Source organism: Fukomys damarensis, unplaced genomic scaffold, assembly GCF_012274545.1.
Source record: "Fukomys damarensis isolate Sample0158 unplaced genomic scaffold, DMR_v1.0_HiC HiC_scaffold_19, whole genome shotgun sequence".
NCBI classification, from domain to species: domain Eukaryota; kingdom Metazoa; phylum Chordata; class Mammalia; order Rodentia; family Bathyergidae; genus Fukomys; species Fukomys damarensis.
The window spans coordinates 61704660-61723894 of record NW_022900931.1 but is presented as its reverse complement, the minus strand read 5'-3'; the positions used below and the strand labels follow the sequence as shown (position 1 = coordinate 61723894).

Here is a 19235-nt window from a genome sequence, read left to right as displayed (position 1 = left end):
TCCGGTCCTTGAGCTTGCAAGGCTGGGGGCAGAACCACTGAGCCAAATCCCCAGCCTCTACAGCCTTTTCTCTAATGTAATTATTATTATTTTTTATTTATTTATTTATTTTTTTGAGGCAGGGTTTTGTTACATTGCTCAGACTGGACTCGAACGTATGACTTTCCTTCCTCAGTCTCCCAGAGCGCTGGGACTACAGGGGTGTGCCACCACGCCTGGGTAGTAAAAGGATTCCCCTGTTATCAAGTACAAAAACTTCGGATTTTTGAAAAGCTCCGTAGGAACGCCTCAGCTGTGACAGGTTTACCAAGACAGCAAACAGACGGAGCTCAGGAGGGGAAGCTGTAGTTTCCACTCGGATTCCATTTTCAGGGCGACTCGCCGGTGGTAAGCGGGTCTCGGGCCAGCCTTTTGCATGTCGAGCACCTCCCCGTTCTGCACATGCTTCCCTGAGAAAGACTGGTCTCTGCGTCCAGCAAAAGCCTCCAGATACGCACAAGTGAGAGGCACTGCTTAGCCTTGTGGTGCGACACTACTGCGCCTTCTTTGCCAAGGAGAGCAATGCCCACCCCAAAGCCGCACGCGCCGTTGAGTCTTCTGGGAGTTGTAGTTCCAGCTCGCTCAGCCCAACGCCCTTCCGGGTTCGTCCAGAAGCGCAGCCATTGTCCTGCGCGCGGACGCTGGCAACCGTTCTGCAGCGTAGCCTTTCGAAGTTAGCCCCAAGCGATCTCGCGGATGCTGAGTAGGGAAGAGGACCAGTCTAGTTTACCCCTAGTCTGACGTGGTGCAGAACCGAGGCAGGGGCCTGCTTAACCCGAGTACGTTCTGCCGCAGAGCCGAGCCGGGCTCCAAGCAGCGACAGGACCGGCCTGCGCTGCCTGCGCTTGGACGCCCAGGTTGGTGGGGGCGGGCGCTGCATTGGGTGTGCGGTGTGCGCATGCGTGGCATGTAGGCCGACACCTGTAAGCAGTACTGTGTGGGTGGACGTTCTGGTGCCTTATAGATAGGCGTGTTCAGCCTTGCGTCTGGAGTCTGGTGGAGATACTGAGGCAATTGCTGCTGTACTTAGCGCGCATGCGTGGATGCTTGGGCAAGTGGTTCACTGTTCTGGGGCTTGAGGATGCCCATGTAGCTAGAAGAGAGGGCGGGTACACGGATATGGGGGAGAACCTGGGGAGCGCCTTCTCCAATGCTGTATCTGTGTAGTGGAGGGCTCGAGGGTGCTCAGGTTTTTGAAGTGCACAATTGCAGATTTCTGTTCCTGGAAGGAGGCGCTGTGCAACTCTCACTATTCTCTTAAGCAGGGATTTGGGTTGGAAACACCAGGTGAGATTCTGAGCAGGTGCCTCAGGGACTCTGGAAGACATTGCTTTCCTCTCAGGCCTGAGGACGCTGTTTGTGGAGACAATAGGTTGGAGCTGCCGGTTCTTACCCCAGGAGAGGCAGTGTTACTTCAGCAAACCCTTGGTGGGGTTCTCCAATAGACAGCGGGGTTCCAGGTCCTAGACAGAGTGCTCCCTGCACGTGCTCTGAGTAGGAGTCAGGAACATGACTATAATGCTGGGGTCCATGTAGGAGAAGGCAGAATTCTCGGGCATTCAGGTTTGGTGGAGATGCTGCGTTGGAGGCAAAGAATCAGCTTGGGAAGGACCGAGTTTGAGCAGTTGTGGTCAGATTGACAGCTCTGTGGGGGAGACAGCAGGATGATAGCATCATTAGGAGTAGGCGTTCTGGGACCTTTGCTTAGGCTCCTCAGCGTGCAGGCATGAGAATGCCCAGGTTGGTAGAGAGACAGAGTGTGGGCTGCAGATTTGGACATGAAAGGGCCCGACTCTGTGTGACACCCAGGCTGTCGTGTTGGGCAGGAGGAAGGGGAAGGGCCTAGTTCCCATGGGTGCAGCATCAGCCTGAGTTCAGTGTGCAGATTCTCATCTCAAGAGCAGGGACTGCTGAAATGCCCCGGTGAAGCACTCAGGCCTTGGATGCAGATTCTGGGTGTGAACCTGCCCTGTGCGTGGCTGGTGTGCCTTGGAAGGAGGGGGTGGGGCACTGCGCGGTGGCTGCCGAGTGGAGGCCTGGAAGCCCCAGTGTGGACCTGCAGGCTCTGGTCTTAGGAGGATGGGGCTGCCTCAGCTGTAGAGTCTGCACAGTCCTGGGACCTGGTGCTGCCTGGGGATGCATGGGCGGGTGGAGGGAGCTTCAGTAGGTTCTGGGTTGCGGAGGGACAAGGCTGTTCCAGGGACCCCTGTGCAAGAATAGGTGTTTGGGTGGGAAGGAGGAGGCTGGAGATGGATTTTTTTAGAGTGTTTGTGTCTGCGCAGCCCTGATCACAGCCTGGAAGTGCCCAGGTTAGGGGAGAAACAGGATCTTTCCGAGCCATAGCTGCCCACGAAGGTGTTAGGACAGGAGTCAGGTGCAGCTCTGGCTGGGACCTGTGGAAGCTGGAAGGGAATGGGGTTGGGTGCAGGTGCAGGGCACAGCTTCTGTGGGAACACACTCTGCAGTGCCCGAGTAAGAGTCTGGAGGGGAAGGACGATGGGTAAGACTGAGGTGGGGTGCAAGGGGTGGAGTAGATTTGCTTTAGTCTCAAAGACATCTAATTAGTACAAAAACGGCTGAGCTATGGAGGTGCACACTCTGTGCCGAGGAGGGGCTGCTCTTGGCTGGCCTGTGCTGGTGTCTGCCACAGTCCCCAGTCCTGTGCAGACTCTGCTGCTCCGAGGGAGGTGGAGGAATCAGGTCCGAGCTGTACATTCAGGGCCCAGGAAGGTGCTGGGGTCAGAATCTCAGCCGATGACATTTTGATAAGATGATGGAGGAACCTGGGCCTGGCTGCAGCTGAGCTCTAAGCTCAGCTTGAATGTCTGAGCAGGAAGTAGAGGCCGCTTGCCCAGGGCTGCTGGAAGGGTAGGGTCAGTTCTCATTGCTCAGTCACTTCCTGGGGGTGGTGCTGGCGAGCTTCATGCAGTTGGTCAGGGAGTGTGATTCTGGGCCATCCATGCCAGGGCTGTGCTGCTGGTTTAGGTTTGGAGTTGCAGGTTAGGGTAGAAGGGTATACACCATGTGGCCTTCCACGTGCTGGGTGTTTGTGGGGATCCCAGGATCCAGTGGAGTAGGATTGGGCTGGGAGAAGGACCAGGGGACTCTTGGTGCATGCATAGGTATTTGGGCAGAAACCTCTAGAAGCGCCCTTGCCAAGGGTGTGCATCCTGGGATCAGAGGCTGACTGGTGGGGACAGGTTGTGCAGGGATGGGCGGACCTGCAGAGAAAGTGCTGAGATCCTGTTCTTAGGGCGTCTCTTCTCCCAGCAGGTCAGCACCTGCCAAGCCTGGAGGGGAGCATGGAAGGGCGGGAGGAGAAGCCCCCAAGGCCCTTGATAGCCTATGAACAGGTGAGTAGTGTAGAGTCCTCCCCTGAGAGCTCTGGGGCCTCCTCCTACCAGGCTCACAGCTCACCCTCTGAGGTCTCTGCAGCTTTTTAGGGGCTTTGGTTCCTCATGGCTGCAGACCTTTAACACGTACACACTGCATTTTATGAGTCTCTCTGGTGCCATTCTTCACCGGTTTTAGTAGACAGTTCTTTCTGGGAGAAAGTTGGACTCTTGAGTTAAAAGTTTTTGGAGTACTGATTCACCTTTGCCAGCTACTTACAGCTTTGTTGGAGAACAAACAGTTGGAATATCCTAAAGAAAGTTCAATACATTATGAGATGAAAAAAAAATTATGAGATGGCACATCCTGAGGCATCCATACGAGACTGATACGATGTGCTGGTCCATCTTCCTGGCAGAAAAAGATACTGATTTGCATTAAGTAGATAGTACTTAGAAGTCATTGCCTTTTGAAGAAAGAAATAGTTTGTTCACATAGAAAATATGGTAGAGACCATAAATATACTAGTTAACAAAGATTATCTATCAGTTATGTTAGAAGGGATTTAAAAAATTACCCATAGTTTTGTTGCTCTTGTACAGTACATTTTAGGGTTAAAAATGAATAATTGAAAGCATGTTCTTACAGCAAATATACTTTGAAAACATTTAGTCTCTTGAAAATATTAACTTGAGCTTCCCTTCCTGAACAGTCCAGTCCCGACAACCTTAGGTGAGCTGAGCTAAGTAGGCATCTGTGGATTTCACAGTGCATCCTGTATAGGGCCAGAGCACAGGTGGAGGGAGGGAGTCGTCTGTGCTCAGGGCCCCTGATAAGGTTGCAGTCAAGTCGGGGCTGCTACCTCTTGACAGCCTGACTTACTGGGTAATCAACTTGCTCATGTGGCTGTTGGTAAGAGGCCTCTATCACCGTGCAGCAGCTGATCTCTCCCAGACAAATGGCATGAGAGAGAGCTTAGCAGCCGGCTGCCACACTTTTCAACTCTGAATGGCCTGTACTTAATTTTAATGATTGTCAGAGATGCACAGGTACTTGGCAGGGATCTTTTTTTGGGGGGCGGCTACTGGGGATTGACTTGGCAGGGATCTTGTGGATATTTCTCATGGAGTGAAATCAAGGAGCCCAAGTCTTGGCTTGAATGAAAGCCATGAGCCCAGTGAGCCAATGTAGGGCTAGATAATCATTTTGGAATTTTGTTTCTGCCTAATACCTTCTGAGATAAAATCGTTAAAATTTTCAATTTTTGGCATTTAAAAAAAAAACTGATCTTACCTATTCTAAAAGCAAAAACCAATTACCCAGAAGAGCATGTACTTATTTTGAGATAAAGTCTCATTAAGTGGCCCAGGCTGACCTCCTACTTTTGATTTTCCTGCCTCCGTTGTCTCCTGAGAAGCAGGGATTATAGGCATGCACTACCATACTCAGCTATGTTTATTATTATTACTGTTATTATTATTGAATGAGTTAACTTCTAGCCATGAAATTGTCAAGAGTTCAACCTCAACCACTTCTGAAGCAAGAAAATACATATTTGCCATTGTTGCACATTTGAAATGTTATTTCTGAGCAGTTTGGGGTCAAAGTTTGTGTCTCCCTTGGTCATCTGTAATTTCCTTGTTATTTTGACCTTGCAGTTGTGCTTGTGTTTGGTGTTTCTTTTGTGATACCTGAATAGCATCTTTAAGCAGTGAGGCCCTCTTGTTCTTGCTGCTAAAGCAAACAACTCTGCCTAATTTTTTTTTTTTTTTTTTTTTGTACAGCGTTTAAACTTGGGGCTTTGTGCTGGCAAGGCAGGCGGTGGAACTACTGAGCTAAATCCCTGGCCCAAGCCTCCCTAATGTTGCAGCTTCTCCAGCTCTTTGACCACTTAATTGACTTCAGCCCCATCCCATCAGTATACAGAGGTGTATTCAGAGGTAGAGAAATCCTCTCCTGAATGCCAGACATTTTAATAGTTCCTTCCAGTCCAGTGATGAAATTACCTCTGGATTGTATGGGCATAAACGGGCACACCTTTGAGAAAGTACAGCAGTTTATTTCCTTTGGATTCTGATACAGAGTCTTCTAAATTACGGAGCAATGATCAAGAATCAGTAGCACTTGGTTTTCAATGTTTGGAGATCTGAGAAGGAAAAAATGCGTTCCTGAATGGACTGCGTGCTATTTGACAGGTTGATTGTACACTGTAGGGATAAAACCTCAGAAGCTAAAGGAATGATCTGTATGAGGTGGTTTTTCAAGAGGGAAACATTTGTGTTGGTTTCCAAGTAAGAGAATGAATGCTACAGAACAACATAGATAGACTGTGGATACATACAATCAGCTTGCTCTTCAGTTTTACCCTTCAAAGAAAAACTGCTTTCGGGCCAGGGATTTAGCTCAGTGATTCCACCACCTGCCTTGCAAGCACAAGGTCCCAAGTTTGATCCCCGGTACCCAAAAAGAAAAAAAAAAAAATGCTTTTAATGCTTTCAAGAATGTTCTTCCAGACTTTTGGGCATATTTCAATTTTAAGAGAATTATTCATCTTGTGTATGTTAATCGTTGATATTTTCACTCAGCAGCTTATTGTAGACATCTTTCCGTTATTTACATAAATTAGTACACACATATCTCTTTTCTCTCTTTGGCTACCAGTGCTAAATAGTATTCATTCATCTGGATGAATCATAATTTATTCAACTGGGCACTCGCTAGTGGGCATTTAATCCCCCCTCCCATTTTTGCTATGATAACTTTTTAATGAGATTTTTTTGTACCTACCTCTAGAAGAGGATAGATACTTTGACGTATTACATTAAAAAACTAAAAATCCCACAAAAATATATAAAAAACTGAAGAAATCTGAATAAAGTCTGTACCTGAGTTAACCTTATGCCAGTGTCCACTTCCTGAGTTAATATTGTGCCACTATCCACACAGTTTTTGACAGTGTGCTTGATTGTGTATAGTATTACCATTAGGGAGAGCTGCATAGAGTTCTGTTTTTGTAACTTCTTGTGAGTCTTCAACACTTCAAAAATAAAACAGTATTTAGCCAGCCATCATTGTGCATGCCTGTAGTCCTAGTGCTTGGAGGCTGAGCAAGAGGATCTCAAGTGTGAGCCCTGCCTGAGAAACTTAACAACATAGCAAGACTCTGTTTCAAGATTAAAAATTTTTTTGAAAAGGCTGGAGATGTAGCCTTGTTCAACCATGATGAATTGAAAAAAAGGAAGGAAGAAAGAAGGATGGAGGGAGAGAGAGAAGGAAGGATTATTTATAAACATAGACCAAATCCAAGAAGGTTGTTCAACTTGTACTTCTACTAAGAATGCATGAAGCTTGGTAAGTGGGCTGTCAGAATAGGAATCATTAACGGTAAACAAACACTCTGTGTAGTCAGAATGTTGGTCATTTACAAGAGTTTGAGCAAGTTAGTAAATATAAAGAGGATACGAGGAACCTGAGAAGATGATATGGTTTAGAAAAGTGTTCGGCAAAGGGCCTTGTGTTAAAGGTGTGGGTCCTAGCCTGTGTGGCTGTGGGAAGCCTTTGGGCAGTGAGGTCCAGCAGAAAGAAGTTAGGCCACTGGGGCCGTGCCCTTAAAGGGGATGTTTGTGACCCCAGTCTTGTCCTCTCTGTTTGCTTCCTGCTGGCATGAGGTGAGTAGCATGAAGCTGTCCACACATTTTTGCCGTATTATACCGCCACAACCCAAACAACAGGGCCAACTGCTCATGCACTTGAACCTCTGAAACTGTGAGTCAAAAAAAGTCTTTCCTTCCTTAAAGTTGGTAACCTCAGTATTTTGTGACAGTAATGAAAAGCTAACACAGAAGATATAACTACAGAAAGCAGGAAATGTAGAATAAACAGTGTTTGAAATTCTATTTAGAGGTATCAGTGTGAATTCATGGCCTCTATAGACGTTTAGAAATACATATTTGATTGTATTTGACTTAAAAAAGGTGAGAATCTGCTTATATATTCTCTTGCCATTTTATTCTTGATTGAGTTGTTTGCATGTTTTCCCTTGTCCATATTTTTTGTTGAGGTTACCATTTTCTTATTGGTTTGAAGAGTCTTAGTAGCATTCACCTTTATTGACGGGTCCTTTATTGGTGATGCTTTCTGCTAAATATTTTTTCAATTAATTTGTTATCTTTCCTTGATGAGTCTGACTTTCATGGTGCTGTAGTCCATTTTATTTACTCCAGTTCTGTGATGCAGGACCTGACTGAACAGTTCTTTTACCACATGTAGTATCTGGGGTCACTACAACTATATTGAGCCGGCAATGAGGCCAGCCCAGAAGATCCACAAGGACCTCCTGCCTGTGTCTGGGCCCTCGGTGTCCCACAAGGTTCCCCTCTCTTTCCCCACATGGTCAGTTTGAATGTACCAATAGCCAGGAGCCCAAGGTTGGCAGTGGAATGTGTTAGAACAGCTCATATGTCAAATTCTAGCTGACTCGCAGTGGGAGTTTTGAGCTATATCTTATTTCCCTAATTTTTTCCTTCTTTCATCTGTTCTACTGTCTCAGGACTCTTTCCCTCCTCAAGAGATTATCATCAAGGTAGAGGGAGAAGATGCTGGGCCACTGACCATTCCATCCCAGGTGAGGCAAGCAGGGCTTCTTTCTTTCCATTGAAAACTGTGTGTGACTAGTCAGTGATAGAAGCCAGGAGAGCTTGGAAGTGAGTAAAAGTGAGGAAATGGAAATGAGACTGGGGAAATTTCCAAGAAATTTGATGATTGAAAGATCAAAAAAGAGAGAACTTAAAGGATATTTGAGATTAAAAACTGGTTTTTATTAAAGGATTGAAAAGATTCAACTCTACTTAAGTGATTGCAGGAATGAATTAGTGGAGGAAAAGAAGTTAATCAGTAGACAGAGAAAATAAAGGAAGTAAACTATAGAAAATCTTTGGTACCAGAATAAGTTCAGTAAATGTATGAATAAATTGACTATCTGTGGGGAAGATTTCTACTGGAAAAATTAAGGTGAGGGAGATGTGAAGTTGAAGTTGGGTTTACTCTATGGAAGATCAGGTGAGGGTGAGGTTGGGAATTGGTGTGAAGAAATATTTGACAGGAGTGGAGAAGGCATAAAATTTGTCCTCCTAGGTATAATAGAGTTGCTGGGTACTCCAGAAGGATCATTACAAGACAATGATTCTTAATTTATAATTCTCCGTTCAGCTGTGGCTTTTTTTTTTTCCCAGTGGCATTTTAAAACCCACTTTCTGTAGATAGGAGAATATCATTCAAATTCATTCTGTATATACTGGGTACAGTCAGTGGGAGATCTATAAATCAAGGTAATATTTGAAAGAGAATTTTTAAATGTCTCAAATAGAAAGATTAAAATGTATGATCCATTAACTTTAAAGTGAATAATTAAGATAGAAAAGATGTTCTGGGCCTCTAATCCCAGCACTCTTTGAGGTTGAGGCAGGAGGATTGCAAGTTTGAGCCCAGCCCGGGCAACTTAACAACTTAGCAAGACCCTATCTCAAAATTATAAAAAAGGCTGGAGATGCAGCTCAGTGGCAAGGCCTTGGGTTTAATCCCCAATTCTAAAAAAAGGAAAAGAATGCCCAGCATAGAAAGGAAAAGCATATTGTCTCAGTTACTTTTCTTGTTGCTGAGACAAAATACCCAACACACAAAGTTAAAGGAGGAAAGGCTTATTTCAGTTCACAGTTTGTAGGGGTTTCAGTCCATAATTGGCTGGCTCCAAGGCAGGGTGGCATGGCAGAGAGGCATTGTAGAGGAGAAATAGTCCATGGCAAAGTAGGCAGGAGGCAGCAAAGCAGCAATTTGTTTCTAGAACAAACTTCAGCTGCCATTCTCTGTGGCTCAGGAAAAAGTTGCTGAAGTTTCTCTATAGACGGTTCCTCTGTGTGTTGCTCCTCCATTTCTTCAGCATCACCACTATTTACCTGCAAGCCTATGGACTCTGCTGTAGTGACTGTCATCAACCACAGGATCAGTTGAAGGCTCAGGCTCCTCTACACAGCCTTCAGAGTCTCTCTTCTGTGTAATTTTAGGCCACACTTTCTTCCACACAGATCTCAGTGTCCTCAGACATTGACCTAGGATTTCTCTTTTAGACCCACACAAGAAAGAATGTTGTGATGTTCCTTCCAGAACTCTGTTAAGGGTTAAATTTGTATCTGAGACCATCTGGAAGCACTTCAGGAACAGTCCCTTGGTGTATTGCTTCTTAAAGTTATGTATAACCTGCTAGTTCATAGGCTGCAGTAGAGAAGTTGTATTAGGTGGAAGGAACTCAACTGAGAGCCATGAGAATTCTTCAGCCAGTTCTTCCAAATCTCATCAGAAGCAGGAGCATTGTCCATGATGAGGAGAGAGAACCTTGAGTGGTAAACTTTTGTCCGCTAGATATTTCTTAACAGTAGGACAGAAAGCCTCCCCAGTCCACTCAAGAAAATGTACTCTTGTTACCCAGGTTTCTGCATTAGATTTCCAAATGACCCCTAGCCTATTCATGACTTTATGTTTTCTGAACACTTTAGGGGTCTCAGAGTGATAAATGAAGAGAGGCTTTATCTTGAGGCCACCACTTGCATTGTCTCATAGCATTAAGGTTAGCTTATCCTTCATAGGCTTGTAGCCTGGCACTTTCTTCTCTTCCTGAGTAATGTATGTTCTGAGCATTTTCTTCCAGAAAAGGCCAGTTTCATCACAGTTGAAAACTTGATGAGAGCAAAAGCCCTTTCTCCATGTCATCATTTTGAAGTGGTGTATGTAATTTTCAGCAGCCCTTTTATAAGCACTGGCTGTTTCACTGTGTCTAGTTATGCTATGAACCCCAGTTCTTGCTTTAAAACTGTGAAACAACTCCTTACTGGCATGAAATGTTTCACCATTATCACTTGCTAATGGATTATCCTTTATGAGATGTGCATTTATAGCAATTATAGACTCAGATAGGCTATACTGACATCTGCCTTTCATTTATCCACACTAATCAATAGCCTTTCTACACCATCTAACACTGTTGATAATGACTTACTAATTTGAGTAACACTTTAGTAACACTAGCTTCCTTCCTTATACAAGTCTTTTCTCTGTAAGATTGTCAAGATGGTGGATTTCAACGTGCTGTACATATTAGTGAGATCAGTCAAATGAACACCACTCATATTTCTGCACAATTTCCTTCTTCTTTTCTATTGTGATTCTTTCTTTACCTTCCTTAGCTTCTTTTGTAGCTTTTTGGGGGCCACTTTAATAGCAGTAATTGTAGCAATTATATAAAGCACTGACTAAAATCATGCCAACAAGCATGCACATCTAGGCTCAGACTGATGCTTACGTATGCTTACTTATGGTTTTCTGACATTGCTAGCCTTTGTTTACAACCACACACGCAGCTGCCATTTGGGTCAAGACTTTGGTCATAAGTTAAAACTAAAATTCTGGCTGTAACCCAAGTTGTTTGTATGTAAGGCCAGTTGTAACTCAAGGGTCCACTGTATTATGAGAGGAGCCTACAAGTTGATGCTGTAGGTGATGCAAGATAAGATAATAAAAGTTCTTGTAGTACAGGGTTAATCCTAGGTACGAGTCCTCAGTGGATGGGAGTAGTGGGATTTGGGAGGTTGGAAGGACACACTCCATGAAGTTAGGTATCTTAGTTACTTTCCCATTGCTGATCCACAATACCTGACATCCTCATCTTAAAGGAGGACAGATTTATTCTGACTTTGTCCAGCCAGCATTGGCTACCTCTAAGGCAGAAAACAGCATGGCAGAGAGTCAATGCAAGGGTATTTTGGACACATGAGAGGAAGAATAAAATAACTGGAATGGAAGTCCAGAAAAGCCAGTATCTGCATATTGGAGGACTTTTTCACATGGGTATATGATATGCCTTCTGTGGTTCAGGTGAGAAGAGAGAATTTAAAGTAGAATTTGGACCAGGGTTATTTTGATTTATTAGAAATAATACCATTGACTCATTTATTGAAATAATTTAATATATTAAATGTAATGTATTTAGTATCTACTATACATTAGCATTATGATAAGGGTTAGAATTATGGTTGCAAACTATAAATAACTTCTCTGTGCTCTTATGGGTCATGGTCTAATGATACAGATGCTGGTTGTAGAGAAAGTGTATTGAGTCTTAAGTTTGAATTCCATGGTGCTTTGAAAATGATTGCAAAGGGATGGAGTGAGAGGTATAAATCTAGTCTCCTGTTGTTTATTTGATATTTGAACAAGCTCAGTACTACAGGGACCTGCGTTAAACAGTAAAGGGGAGTGTTGAAAAGAAGCATGGATTAGGGATTGAAAAAGAGTACCCTGAATATCATACATAGGTGTGGTTTGTAAATTATATGTCCAAATATATGTCCAAATCCTATTTTGGGTTAATTGTGAAAAACTCAGATTTTGGTGAAACTTAATGGAAAACGCACGTAGAGCAGCATTTTACATGTAGTTTCATGGGTTTCAGGACCAAGTATCCTATGCATGAACCATAATTTAAGAATGCCTTGTCTATATAAAGACCCTTTTGTGGCAAGAGGTGTTGGACTTCCTGTTGTTTTCTGTCTTTGGGCACTCTCAGCCCTTCTCTTTGGGGTCAGAATTCCGGTCTTGGAAATAGGTCTTTCCTACTTAGAGGAGGCAGGGCAAGAGGCCTCATTTATATGGCTGTAATGACAATGATTGTCTCCTAGAAGGTTCTGCCTTGAAGCTGAGTATGTACAGAAATAGAACTGTCAACTGGGTTTGGTGGTGCTTACTTGTAATCCCAGTACTCAGGAGGCTGAGGCAGGAAGATTGTTGATAGTTAAAGCCAGCCTGGGCTACACAGTGAGTTCAAGGACAGCCTGAACTACATACTCAACCTCCTATTTAACCATCTCCTCTAAAAAAAAAAAAAAGTAAATAATATTGTCATCTGAAGACTAAGTGTTCAGGATAAAGGTCACATTGGCTGTCATTTAATCTTTCAGGATTCTCAGACCTAACAATCTTACTAATAATGGGCAGCCTTGTGATTTGTTTAGTAAACTCTAGTGATAGTCTTTTTGTGTATTATCACGATTCAGTCAGGAACTCAATGAGTTGGGTGGGACTATGCCTAATAAATAGAAATGGAATAAATTCACCATTAAAAGACAAACTATAAAATTACAAATAAACACTCGTAAAAGTCTGATCAAAGGCATTTGATATACATGTAGTAAAACTTCACAATTCAAAATTCTATTTCATATATATAATTATTATAGTTATAAAATCCAAATGTCTTTTAAATCTAGTGCTCTTTACCTATATATACTGACTTTCATTGAGGCTTATACATCATCTTCTGTCTTGGGCATTTACAAAGATCAGCCTGCAGGCTCACAGCCTGTTTTTGTAAATAAAGTTTTACTATAATATAACCAGGCAATTTGTTTACATGGTTTCTGTGACTGGTTTCTTGTGACAGCTGGAGAGTTTAGTAGTTGTGATAGAGTATATATGGACTGCAAAGCCCAAAATATATACTAACTGATCTTTGACGGAAAAAAATTTGCCCACCCTGGTTTTGTTAGTTTCTTGTGAATCTGAAGGAAATTCTTAAGTGAGAATTCACCAGTATAAAATTCAGAATAAAATTTCTGTAATGTGGACAAAGGGAAGAATAATTTATATCAGTTCTTATCTGATGTCCCTCTTTGGGGTTTAAAAAAAGGTCCAAACTTAAAAAAAAAAAAAAGAAAGGTACTAAAAATAAATAAATAAATAAGTAAATAAAGGTCCAGTGTCAAAAATCCAGACATCTACACACTTCAACCAGAATCTTTTGGACAATGACAGCCTCCCTAGGTCATCAGATTGTTATACTTCCATCTGTCAAACATTTTCCTTCTTAATAACAATTGAAATGAAATAATGCCCACTGAGCATGAATATGTGTTCTGTTTTAGGAAGGAGTAAACTTCAAAATTGTGACTGTGGACTTCACGCATGAGGATCAGGGCACTTGGAACCCTGCTGTAAGGACTCCAGACAGAGACAGAGGTGTAACCCTGGAGAACCACAGGAACCTGGTCTCTTGGGGTAAGTGTATCATCCCACATAATGAAGGTGTATCTCTTGAAATCTTTTCACATCCCCATTAAGAACTGTGGAGTTTGGCAGCCAGAATTGTTTTAACCACACACACATTGTGAGGATTACTTTTGATTTGTTAGGTAGAATGGGTTAAATTTCTTGGTCTTGAGCTTATTCAGTATTCATGGCTTCTAAAGGTCAAAGGCCAGAAATTCTGCAGTAATTTATTTTGTCCCCAGCTCAAACACAAAAATGTCCAACATCTTTCTCTATCAGCGTTTCAAACTAGATCTAAAGATTAGATCTAGATTAGGGGGAAGAGTGTAAAAAGAGCTTCCCAATGACGAGTCCAGTTAGGAACCAGACACACAAGTCATAATGGGTATAACATGTTTGTTTTATAGGAGAATGCCACATTTTTTCGCACATCCTGGTCACCACTTTTCCAGTTGTACAAATCATGAAATTATCTAATAGCCATTCAGGCTTGTTCTTCTGAGCAAACTGCTATTCCCTCTCAGTTGGAATCACAGGAATCCATGGGGCATATTAGCCTGTGAGGTATTTGGGGAACTGTGATAATTGTGCCCTTTTTCTCTCTTAGGTTTGTAAATGCAGTTTGTTCACATCTTGCTTACACAGACTTAGCAAGTTTCATGCCTCTAGAAATTCTTAGATATGTACAATGATCTATTGTAGTGAACATGTGTCTAGCACTAATAAAGGTGGAAAGATCCTTCTATTTCTTTGCTAAGTATTGCAAGATTGTGTTAAGATTCTGTATATTCTGCATACATGATCTTATTTAAGAATGTGAAACTACTTGACATTCAAAATCTTGCTTATTCAAACAAAAATAAGATAAAAATAATTCCAGTTGAAAGCCTTGTTATACTGTTGGGCTCTGGTAGTTCTGTATTTACTGCTTATTCCCCACCCTTTTGCTTTCTCAACCCAGGTTATATAGATTCATAGCTGAAAGCAAATCCATATATTTTACATTCTTTCTTGTGACATTTATTCCAATATCCTAGCTCTACCATAATTTGTCTTATTTTGATGTCTTATGTCTTATTTTGCTTTATTCCAGACCTAGCAACTGCATTTGGAAGAAGAGAATCAACCTTAAAGCAGAACATTTTTGATGAACTCTCCCATGCAGTTAAGATAGAAAAGTTAGCAAGAGACGATCCTTGGCTGTCTTCATGTGAAGAAATTTATAGCTTTAAGGACCAGTTGGAGAAACAACAGGAGAAGCAAGGGAGACTTTTGCAAGAAGTGGAGTTCACTCAAAGGAAAGCAGTTATTCATGAAAGGGTCCGCAAAAGTGATGAACCTAAGGAGAAGTATGGTGTTAATTCCAGTGTTCTTTCACTTCCCATGATACCCATTAAAAACCATTTTCATAAACATGCATCATATGTTAAAAAATTGCATCCTGATTCTGTTGTAAACAGTCTTCAGAAGATTAATGACAGTGATGAACTTTGTGAAAATAATAAATGTGGGAAACTCTCTCAGAACATACATCTCATTCCGTTTACAAGAACTCAAAAAAGAGATAAATCCTATGAATTTAGGGACAGTATTAAGCCTTTTAGTCATGCAACACCCATAAATAAAAATGAGAAAATTCATTCAGGAAGTAAAAGCTTTGATTTTAAAGAATGTGAGCAACTTTTGAACTGTGACTTATCTCTTAATGAACAACAGAGGATTCCTTTTGAAGAGAATCAGTATAAATGTAGTCAGATTTCTCAGAATTCATCCATTGCTCAAAACATGAGAAATCCATCTGAGGAGAAACCCTTTGAATGTAATCAGTGTGGGAAATCTTTTAGCTGGAGCTCACATCTTGTTGCACATCAGAGAACTCATACAGGGGAGAAACCGTATGAATGTAATGAATGTGGAAAATCCTTCAGTCGGAGCTCACACCTTGTTTCCCACCAGAGAACTCATACCGGAGAGAAACCATACAGATGTAATCAGTGTGGGAAATCCTTTAGCCAGAGCTATGTACTTGTTGTGCACCAGAGAACTCACACTGGAGAGAAGCCTTATGAATGCAGCCAGTGTGGGAAGTCATTCAGGCAGAGCTATAAGCTTATTGCACATCAAAGAACTCATACCGGAGAGAAACCCTACGAGTGCAGTCAATGTGGGAAATCATTTATCCAGAGTTATAAACTTATTGCACATCAAAGAATTCACACTGGAGAAAAGCCTTATGAATGCAATCAATGTGGGAAATCCTTCAGTCAAAGTTATAAACTTGTTGCTCACCAGAGAACTCACACAGGGGAAAAGCCCTTTGAATGTAATCAGTGTGGAAAATCTTTCAGCTGGAGCTCTCAGCTGGTGGCACATCAAAGAACTCACACTGGAGAGAAGCCCTATGAGTGTAATGAGTGTGGAAAATCTTTCAACCGCAGTTCTCATCTTGTTATGCATCAGAGAACTCATACTGGAGAAAAACCCTATGAATGTAGTCAGTGTGGGAAATCCTTCAGCCAGAGTTATGTTCTTGTTGTACATCAGAGAACTCATACTGGAGAGAAGCCCTATGAGTGCAATCAGTGTGGGAAATCCTTCAGGCAGAGTTCATGCCTTACTCAACACCAGAGGACTCATACTGGAGAGAAACCATATGAATGTAATCAGTGTGGAAAGACGTTTAGCTTGAGTGCTCGACTTATAGTACATCAAAGAACTCACACTGGAGAGAAACCCTTTACATGTCATCAGTGTGGGAAAGCTTTCATTAATAGCTCTAAGCTTCTGAGGCATCAGGCAACTCATAATGAACATAAACCCCATGAATATAGCTAGTTTACAAATCTTCAAACCAGAATTGATTCCTTCTACTTTTGTTCTTTTTAGAGGTTTATTTTAATGGAGTTTGTTTAGATAATGTATGCTGATAAACTTGGTCACTTGTTTGTTATGTTTCTAGAATTTTGTATGAAGAAAATGGGAAAATCTGTGTACTGCACATTTTTAACTTGGTGTCACTTGCAAAATCAAACTTGGCATTACATGCATTCCTGGAAAATTATTAAATATGGGTGCTTTTCCTTGCAGAAAGCACACAGTCCTGAATTGGAGAGAAAACCAATGAGGTGTGGACCTTTTCCCAAAAAGAGCACAGAAAAGGTAACACTGGTGTGCTTGTTATAGAGAAGGTTGAAAGATTGCTGTAGTGTTTGCAATGTAGGTTGGAAAACAGTGTTACCGTGTGTCATTCTACAGCATGATTTCCCCATTAAGTAGTTTACACACTTTTAAAAAAATAGCACTTTCTGTTATAAAGTGATGATTTTGAGAGGACGAAAAGGAAAATGACTATGATACAAAATGGAAAAATGCTGGAGAAAAATACAGAAATATTTTCTGGAACTATATTTGTGTATGGATCAAAATTGAAAGATTATGAATGTATCTATTTGATATTTTGGTTTATGTCAAGCCTTTTTTCTTTTAGACATACATAATGTTTTGCTATAATTGATATGATTAGAAAAATTAGTTAAATAAAAAAGAAACAGTTTTCCATCTTGTTTAACCACGTAGAAAAAAATGAGTAGTCAAATAGCAAAGATCATCCAGGGTTCTGAGATTTCCATTTGTCTTGGCATGAGCTAGTCACTCCTTAGGGCTTGGATTCCTAGGGATGTTGATAAAGAGAACTTCTGTAAATAGCCTGAAGCCTACAAAATGTTAGGGAAATACAGAATAACCACTGTCTTTTGCTTCTATAATTTGCTTTGCTTCTTAGGACAACAATACCAGAGGTTTCATCATTAACTACAAAGCTTGAAAGCACATAGCCCCAGTTTAAAATGTTATAAGATTAACAGATGCCGGAAATGCATAGCTTCATCCCCAGGGTGAGATCAGATGTTCAAACTGAAGATGCTATATTTGGGTTAAAATTAAAGTGTCCTGTGACCATGATTTGTGATGGCAACTGAAAGAACTGGAATGTCTTATCAAATTACCTAAAATGAGGTCATAATTGTAAAACTCCTATAAAAAGCAGATAGTAACCCAGCCAGGATTGGTCATATGGCACAGTTCTTGGTGCAGGCTGACCCTTTGCTAGCAAAGTAAATGTTTTTGTTTTACCTACTTTTGTGTCTCTCTGTGTCACTTACCAGTTCCTTCTGCAACAATATTACCTGCCAAAAATAAAATAGTTCCTTGGAAATGGATAACTAAAATTTAGACCAGAAAATGTTCAGATGAGAGAATGAGAATGCATGGATAATATAAAGGATATGAAGGATTACTTTAATATACTTAAAGTAGCATAAAGAAGCATTATTTTCAAAAAATTTGTCTCTCCTATGTGCTATTGTCTATTCTCTGTGATGTATTCCTTAATAAGAGAGTCCTCTGTGGACCTGCTTCTCTGGGTAAGTGTTCTTCACCTGAATTAAGCTTGTAAGAAGCATTTAGTGTAGCAAGCTTTTTAGTTATTCTTTCATTTTTAATATTTGGTTCAGTCTTTCTAACATTTTTCTGTAAGTCATGAATTCTCATCCTGTGAATCACTGTCCTAGAAAGGAAAATTTAAAAAATATGTTGGCTTGGTGTAGTGACACATACTTGTAATCCAAGCACTTTGGAGGCTGAGGCAGGAGGATTGTCACAAGGTCGAGGGCAACCTGTATTACATAGTTCAAGGCCAGCCTGAACTACAAAGTAAGACCCTGTCTCCAAAAAGATAAATAAATAAATAAAGAGATAAACTGAAAGACCAGAGAATAGAGGTATATCCCCTGGAGAAAAGAAGGAAAACCCAAAATGACATCTGATACAACTTTTGCTAAAATTTCATTCCCTTCAAATTGCCCAGAAGAGCTCTCTTGAGAATTAAGCCCCAGAATTTAGCACCCTTGGCAGTGACAGAAGGTCTGGGGGAACAGTTGTTGATCTCTGGAAAACTGGCTGCCATCCTAGGATTGTCTCCTCCAAGCCCACGAATGTACAAATAGAGAAGTAGCAAGAGTGTTCCATCTAGTGGCTTTGGAGAGGGTTTGAAATTGTGGAAAATGCCAGTTTAACCATCAGACCTACATAGGCTTCCTCAAAGTTATAGATAAAACTAATATTGGTACTTGATATAGTTGGATGATTTCCCCAGAGCATTTTGAATTTTTCTTTGAAGGCAAGAAATGAAGATTGTACAAATGAATATAAAGTCAAGTGGGCAAAAAAAAAAATAGAGCTCTGAATATTTTATGGAAAGGACTTTTATTCCAATGGAATTTCTTCAGTAAATGTTGAAAATACTTCATTGAAAATGTGATATTTGCAAAATTGCAAAACGAACATTTGAAAGTGTCTATTGTATGAGAAAAAGTGTGTGCGTGTGTGTGCGTGCGTGTGTGTGTGTGTGTGTTTCTGGCTACCTTGCTAGGTTATCAACTGTGTGTACTATGCCATAAATGTATCCACTTCTGGATAGAGATTTGTGGTTTCCAAGTGTTTTGAAATAAATTAGGTTCACTAATAAAAATGTTAATTTCTATTATTTTCTCAATATTTCCCCTTTGCAAAAAACAAAAGGTATAATTTTACCAAATGATCAACCAAAATAAAAGAAGTATTAACTTGCCTAAAATACATAATTAAACTTCAAAAGTTCAGAAGTGGAAAATTCATACCTTGTGTTTTATGACAAGTTACAGTCAAAATGCAGGCATACTTAAAATATTGTATAAAATCAACAAAAGTTTTTGTCCTGGTGGAGTGCGATTCCT

At 41.3% G+C, this 19235-nt stretch overlaps 1 protein-coding gene across 4 annotated transcripts; it reads left to right on the top strand.

The window, feature by feature from the left end:
* Positions 1-648: 648 nt before the first annotated feature.
* Positions 649-17378, top strand: Znf180 (zinc finger protein 180). Of its 4 annotated transcripts, none has more exons than XM_010623217.2 (5): positions 649-818; positions 3313-3392; positions 7922-7996; positions 13341-13473; positions 14558-17378. In XM_010623217.2, the coding sequence occupies exons 2-5, from the start codon at positions 3342-3344 to the stop codon at positions 16297-16299; spliced, it is 2001 nt and encodes a 666-aa protein (XP_010621519.1). In that variant the 5' UTR covers positions 649-818; positions 3313-3341; the 3' UTR covers positions 16300-17378. The 4 variants fall into 4 exon arrangements, with proteins under 4 accessions (XP_010621519.1, XP_010621517.1, XP_010621518.1 ...); XM_010623215.2 differs by having other exon boundaries at positions 649-896; XM_010623216.2 differs by having other exon boundaries at positions 649-896; positions 3310-3392.
* The last annotated feature ends 1857 nt before the right edge of the window (positions 17379-19235 follow it).

Excerpts from the sequence above, each read along its gene's own strand:
- Znf180 (XM_010623217.2), top strand. The coding sequence starts at position 3,342 with ATGGAAGGGCGGGAGGAGAAGCCCCCAAGGCCCTTGATAGCCTATGAA. Across the intron at positions 7,997-13,340 it reads CACTGACCATTCCATCCCAG|GAAGGAGTAAACTTCAAAAT; the intron begins GTGAGGCAAGCA and ends GTTCTGTTTTAG. Across the intron at positions 13,474-14,557 it reads CAGGAACCTGGTCTCTTGGG|ACCTAGCAACTGCATTTGGA; the intron begins GTAAGTGTATCA and ends GCTTTATTCCAG.